Source organism: Cebidichthys violaceus, unplaced genomic scaffold (assembly GCF_023349555.1).
Source record: "Cebidichthys violaceus isolate CVI_PGR_0920_01 unplaced genomic scaffold, fCebVio1.0.p SCAF_111, whole genome shotgun sequence".
Taxonomy (NCBI): domain Eukaryota; kingdom Metazoa; phylum Chordata; class Actinopteri; order Perciformes; family Stichaeidae; genus Cebidichthys; species Cebidichthys violaceus.
This window is the reverse complement of record NW_027176276.1, coordinates 10,114-17,500: the sequence shown is the minus strand read 5'-3', so window position 1 is coordinate 17,500 and position 7,387 is coordinate 10,114. Positions and strand designations below refer to the sequence as shown.

Here is a 7,387-nt window from a genome sequence, read left to right as displayed (position 1 = left end):
GGCCTCCCTCGGGGTCCCTCGGGGTAGAGAGGCGCCCAGGTGGCATCCTCACCAGATGCTGAACCACCTCGACTGGCTCTTTTCCACGACAAAGGAGCGGCGGGTCTACTCCGAGTCCCTCACGGATGACTGAACTTCTCACCCTATCTCTGAGGGAGATGCCAGCCGCCCTCCTGAGGAAACCCATTTCGGCCCCTTGTACCCGCGATCTAACTCTTTCGGTCATGACCCAGTCCACATGACCGTAGGTGAGGGTAGCATGCAATTTGGTTCAAGTGAAGAGCTGCGATGCGCCGAGAAAACAGTTTCCTTAAGAATCCAGCGTTCAAGGTTCCACATGGAACCTGGATCCGTTTTTTCAGTCGAATAGTTTAGCCTCGCTGGCTCGAGGGAAGGCAGCCTCTTTAGTCCCTGACTAAAATATATACGTACACAACTAAACTTCAACTTTACCTCAATGGTCAATGGTACAGACCTCAATTACAACATGTGGTTTCAGTGTCTCGCTCAAGGACACTTCCCCATGTTGGATCGGGGGACGAACCAACAACTTCTGGTTAAAGCCGACCAGCAGCCGCTGTTGGACAGCCTCGGTTCTTGTTTTATTGAAATGTATAAAAGATTTAGAGGGAAAGTTCTGATACATTTTGTATAGCTTCAACACTGTGATGAACTTTATGTTGTTTTCCCTTCACATTCATCCTCTGTGTTGTCCCCGTTTCTGATTGGTTGGTTGAATCACATGTCAGGTGCTGCTTTAATCCCACACAGTAAAACATTCATATCAGAGACAAAGCCTGCAGTCGTAGTTTGAGCGTCATTTAGCAGAGATAATAAAGTCGAGCTGCAGGGTGTTTGTAAAAAAAGGCAAAGAATCCTTCAGAATAAAGCTCCGGGCTAACGAAGGGTTTGTTTACTTCTCATTCCTCTGGTGGGTCGCTTCTCTCTGCTTCCCTTCTGGTTCCTTCTCTTCCATCCTTTCCTTACCTTGTACTTCATTTGTTCTTGTAATGTTTCTGACCTTTTAGTTTTCAGCTGGAGGCTTTAACAGACTCAGACGTCGCACTGAGGGGGGGGGGGGGGGGGGGGGGGGGGGGATAAACCTACTAAATTCATATTCAGTTTGGGTTTTTCCACCAAAATGAGACGTTTGCCTTTTCAAATAAAAACAGACATCTTCACTTACAAAGTGACTTGTGCCCAGAATTTGAAAAAATTGGATTAATGTTCCAGCCGCTCGGTGGTGACACGAGCTCTTCTGTGGTTGGGAGATATTTACTGATGAACGTGAGCTAATGACTCCTTCAAAGTGACTGATAGCGCAGGTGGGAATCATTCACCGAGGTTTTCAGCAGCAGCTGAAGGACACCGACGCTGCTGAATTGTTAAATGCATCACTACAATATTTATGCACTTGACTTGATGTTTAATCCTCGCCGGAGTTGAAAGTGACCTGATGATTTATTTCATGCTCTTTTGATTTTCAGGTCGCTGTATGAGCGCTGTGCAGTACGGCGGTAAGCTAACCAGTCAACGGTTCGTATGATATCTTACCAAAAGTTATCCTTATTTTTCGTGGGTTTTCCTACAAAAGCCTGCAACACGTGTGAACTTCTGCTCGTTATGTGCATACGGTATTTTCAAAATAAACTCCCGTCTTCACAGGAAATATGTTTCTTAGGTTTTACGCAAAAAAACGACTTAGTTAGGTTTAGGAAAAGATCGTAAAATACTTCGTTAGGTTTAGGAAAAGATTGTAAAATACTTTGTTAGGTTAAGGAAAAGATCGTAAAATACTTCGTTAGGTTTAGGAAAAGATCGTAAAATACTTTGTTAGGTTAAGGAAAAGATCGTAAAATACTTTGTTAGGTTAAGGAAAAGATCGTAAAATACTTTGTTAGGTTAAGGAAAAGATCGTAAAATACTGTGTTAGGTTAAGGAAAAGATCGTAAAATACTGTGTTAGGTTAAGGAAAAGATGGTAAAATACTGTGTTAGGTTAAGGAAAAGATGGTAAAATACTGTGTTAGGTTAAGGAAAAGATGGTAAAATACTGTGTTAGGTTAAGGAAAAGATGGTAAAATACTGTGTTAGGTTAAGGAAAAGATGGTAAAATACTGTGTTAGGTTTAGGCAACAAACCCACACTGTCTTTTCATTTCACATGAGGAACAGCGGTCGTCTGGAGGAAAGATCGCGGTTTCTTCCACCTCTGTGGTCTTGATACTTCACATGATGGGTATCCAAGAAAGTAATCTATTGGTATCACTTTAAGGGTACTGGTTTTAATACTGGTGTCATAATTTATTAAAGAAATTTCCCTTAGGGACAAACACTTATATATTATCTTATCTTTTCTAACTGTAGATTCTTAATGTTGTTGAATTTGAGATAAGTTTGGACTTTCAGACCGATTTAATCAATGACAACCTTCTCATCTTTGTTTTTCTGAACACTTTGAATCTACTTTGAGTCTACGGTTTCTCTGCAGTGGAAACTTGTCCGGATGCCTTTTGACACCACAGATTGACTGCTGTTTGTTTCTCTTCTGGCATCAGCTTCTCTGAACACTAATTGCCATTTGGGAATTATTGACCTGTGAGCCGGCACGGCAGCTCGGCCGGAGACCGGCAACAACAACGCAAAAGTTGCTCTAATTACAGTCACCGCCTGATCTCATGTGGGTCGCTTCTCAGCATGACGGAGATTAATCTGCTTGTTAGACTTATGTGATTGATAATTACAGCCGAGTCATTCTTGCTTTTGTGATTTGATTGCTGCTTGTGTGAAGTGCTGGTTCATAATTGCTGGAGTTTTGTTTTTGAAGAACAGCAATGACAAGGTCCCCGAAACACTTCACATTTTGTACCACATGTTTTTGTAAATAGGATTCACAGGTTCGCTCCTTTGGCTGTTTTTAAACTGTGTTCAGGTATACAGGTTTTGTTCCTGTGTCGGGTAAATAGAGAGATTGTCGGGTCTCCCCAGTGATGTAATTGGAGTGCAGTTTGTGTACCGATCCCCTCCAAACGTGCCTCTAAGGATTCAAACCATCCTCTGCAGGACAAACGGTAGCAGCATTTACCTGCTGGCGGTATCCACCATCACCTGAGTCCTCGGATGATAGAAGCACTTCAACACAGTCCTTTTCATTTCACAGCGACTGAATAGTGAACCTTGAAAATGCGTTTGTACCCGAGCGTGTCGGAGTTGAACAGAATTAGATTTTCCATCACCTGGAGAGAGAAATGCAGCTGAAAGGAAACATTCACGTTCCTGATGGCAGCCAAAAAAAAAAATCATTTTGGGTTGAAATCAAACAAACAGACATTCTGACTTTTGATTGGTCTTTTTCTTTCTAGCAAAGCGACTTCTTCAACAACTCAAAAAACAGCAAAACATTTTTACCTCAATTCTCCTGTTTTAAAAATTGAGTCAAACCAACAACCTTCATGTAAAATATCTACTTCAGTTAGTGAGTTATTACATTAAATGTCCATTCAAAACTGAATTGAGAAAACCTTAGATTAAAAAGATTATTGAAGACAAACCACTGCCCCAAATACTCCCAGAATCACCAAATGTGGATTAATCCGCTGCTGAAAATAGTTCTTCTGTTTGTTTTATAAAACAGTGATCAGCTAATATTTACATCTTCTCTCAGAACCAATGGAGCCCAGAGCCACAGGAACAACTTAAAGTATCTTTTTAGGGGATTAGTTGACATTAAGAAACACAAACTTGGGTGTGAAATGTTTACATCTTTACTACTTCAGGAGTAGATTGTGAGACTGGAGTCTCTATGTTCCTCCTTGCAGCTGATTTCAGTTTTTCACTCATCAGACATGAAATGAAGTGTGTGTTTCACTGTGTGTGTGTGTGTGTGTGTGTGTGTGTGTGTGTGTGTGTGTGGAGCAGTCAGCTGCTATTAATAGAGGAGTAAAAGGTGGGCCATTAGACATCACCAGGCCACCCGGTTGCCATGGTAGCTTGCCTGTAAGTGCCCACCGGTTTTGCCCGAAGCCCCCGCGTGATAAAAGCAACAGGGATTTGAACTCGTGGCCATCAGGGCTGAGGGAAAAACCTTATCTGCTGTGAGAAGAGAGCTGAACTTTTACTTTCACTGTTAAGTCCCTGTTTTTATTAGAGCTAATCTCCCCCTGCGGGGCCACAACGACGACGTAAGTAAGAGGTGCCGATAGCAGAGCGGCGCTCGGGCCTCGCCATTAATCACGAAGGGAAGTCACGGAGACGCTCCCTGATCCAGTGTTCTTTCGAGTGCATTTGCGCTTACAAGTGATCCAACCCGGGATGGAAACAAGTACGAGGAGGTAAGTAGAAGAAGAAGAAGAAAAGGAAACGAGGAGTGAGCGAGCGGCGGCAACAAAGGGAAGCCTCGCGGGGCTTGTAAAAAGACAAACAAAGCAAAGAGATAGTGTGAGAGGAATCAAGATGGCAAACAGAGACAGCAGTAGGAGGTGAGAAGACAAAACAAAAGGAGAAACACAAGGGGGAGAGCAAGACAAAAACAACAAAACCAAGGAGTAACGAGTGAGGGAGGAGCAGAGGAAGAGTGTGTGCTTGTATTCGCTAACACGTTCCAACAGGAGACAGAGAGGGTGATTAATATGGGCAATGTGTTTATGTGTGTTTCCACTCATGGAGAAAATAGGATTCTGGGTGAATAATGACATTTCTCCCAGGAGCTTTAGAGTAATATTTGCATCCAGATAAGTTTTTCTGACAATTTTCATAACATGTGGAAACCGCCAACCACGGCCATTTCCTGGCAGTGATTGGCCAGCTGTGTGGAGGTGACAACCTAGACGGGTTAAGTCTTCTATGTTAACTATGGAGTTCAACCATATGACCATTTTTCAAGAGATTGTGTGAAAGTGTGCTATGTTTTCGCCATTTGTACAATTATTGTGTCTCAATCCTCTGTATGAGGAGCCACAAGTTAGTCTCATGTCTTTGCTATAAAGTCCTAATCAAGACCCAACTCAAGTTTTAAGGTCAAGACCAACAACTCCTAATCAAGTCCAGACCATCTAGTTACAATACAGTTTTAAGTCCAGACCAACAAGTTTCAAGGAGCTCCAATCAAACTCCAAGTCCAGACCAACAAGTTCCATGTCCAGACCAGCAGGCCCCAATCAAGATCTAAGTCAAGACCTAAAAGTTCTAAGTCAAGGCCAACAAGTCCAATGACATTCCAAGTCAAGACAAATGAAATACAATCAAGTTTCAAGTGAAGACGAACACGTATCAAGTCAGACCAGCAAGTCCAAATCAAGTTCTAAGTCAAAACCAACATGTTCAAAGTCCAGACCAACAAGCTCCATGTCCAGATCAGCAGGTCCCCATCAAGATCTAAGTCGAGGCCAATGAGTTCAAATTAAGTTCTAAACCACGGCCATCCAGTTCCTAATAAGTGAACGTCTGTTAAACACATTTAATCACAGTTCTTCCAAGAATTGTCGAGATATTTCAGTCAGGAACATAAAGTGGAGCACTGACCAGTAGACCAACACTGGTATTGGTGGTCAACACAAACGTTCAAACTGGAGGGTCAAAGGATCAAATCCAGGCTGTGTTAGACTCTATGCAGGTCTTCCCTGTGAGTCCTCCTATTATCAGGAACAACTAATCTTACTTCGACTATAGTCCGTCTAGCTTAAATGTCTAACTAACGGACATTGTGGATGGGTTCAAACCCGCGTCAGAGTGACGGTACTCACCCATCCGGACGGCAGAGAGGATGTTGGCCCGGCTGAAGGAGAGCGGGTGCCATGGTCAGCAGCAGGACGGCGACGTAAATCGACAGCAGCAGTGCTGGCAGAGCCGGCATCTTCCACTGCTCCTCATGGAGAATGGTCTGCTGGCTGCCTGTACCGCCACCTGCAGGACAGGAGGAGTCATTACGTCTTCAATCAAAAGCATATAATAGACAGTATATCATAATATCCCGCATTTCAGATGTTAAGTTCTGGTTTTAATTGATTGAATTTAACAGCTGACACGTTTTAACAGGTTCAAACCTCACCGCTGACAGTCAACATGCAGCTGCTCCAAAAACACACAACCAGGCGGCAACTGGCATTCTCTCTAGTGTCCACCAGGGGGCGACTCCTCTGGTTGTATAGAAGTCTAGTCTAAAATGACTCTACTTCTCTCTAGATTTATTCCCTCAGTAAACATTGTAAACAATGAGTTCCAAATTGATAACTTCTGTTCATTGGTTGCAAAAAACAACAACATGGTGACAGCCAAACCGTATCAGTTTACTAAGCGGAGAACCTCCCAAAGATATGAATATGTGACATATAAATCCTTGAATCTCTTATTAAATCAGAAGCTGTTAGAACACGTTACAATGTGAACGGGAGCGGGACTGAACGGAGGTTTAACAGAGACTCTGCAGAGGAACAACGTCGACTGCGATCGACTGTTTTGACGACAAAGAAGAAGAGATTTAACAGTTTGTTTTTCCTCTGTTGTTCAGGTGCTTCAGGATTAGTGTGGATGAAGTCTGAGGAGGAAAGCAAGGAGAAAGAGAAGAGCACGAGGAGATTAGAGACAAAGGACAGAGGGAAGCAAAATGTGGAAAAAGAGTGAGGAAGGGAGAGAAAATGTATGAGACGGGAGAAGGACGAGAGAGCCAGACAGAAAGAAAAGAGATGGAGAGACTCTCACATGTTGCAGAGGGAGATAGATTTAAAATGGCTGAGTGAGGGAGCATGACGAAACGAGTCCAAATCTTCAAAGTAGATTAGAGAGACTGAAGCGAGATTTTTTCATTAGCGTGTGTGTGTGTGTGTGTGTGTGTGTGTGTGTGTGTGTTGTGTGTGTGTGTGTGTGTGTGTGTGTTTTGCATGTTTCCCAGAACACAAGGAGCACTAGAGCCTATACGACCAGCATCCAACACTGTTCAATCCCATCATGCCACTGCTTCATCTCTCCGTCTCTGCACAGTTGAGTCACGTTCCTCTGATCAACACGTTCTGCCTTTGTTTAACCTGTCCCTCGCTAAATGTTTGTCACCAGTGAGGCCGTCCCGCATGACTTCAAACCAGGAACCCCAAATGGAATTTAAATTGTCTGGAGTCGATCGGAGCGAGCTCGATAGCAGAGAGATGGAGAGTGGAAGATAAAGGCCTCCGATGAAAAAAGGGAGGGGGGGCGATGATGATGATGATGATGTAACTGTTTTTAACAAACTGAATGTTTTCTCTTCCCAGAGTCTAAGTGTGGAAACTGATAGTTGGTTTAAAACAAAAGTCTCTCTGTGTGAGAGAGGAAGAGATGATTTCATTACTCACAGACAAAAGGGGAAAGTAGCTCCAGCACCAAATGTTGTCTAAAAAGCCTAAATAAAGAAGACTAAAG

The 7,387-nt window shown here is 43.2% G+C and overlaps 1 protein-coding gene across 1 annotated transcript in view; it reads right to left on the bottom strand.

The window, feature by feature from the left end:
• The window catches only part of LOC137868454 (glutamate receptor ionotropic, kainate 5-like), a 71,365-nt gene extending 65,497 nt beyond the window's left edge, over positions 1-5,868 (bottom strand). The window contains exon 1 of the mRNA XM_068705241.1: positions 5,740-5,868. Within this exon, the coding sequence (XP_068561342.1) occupies positions 5,740-5,743 (4 nt within the window). The 5' untranslated portion in view covers positions 5,744-5,868. The remainder of the gene's footprint in view (positions 1-5,739) is intronic.
• Between the last annotated feature and the right edge of the window lie 1,519 nt (positions 5,869-7,387).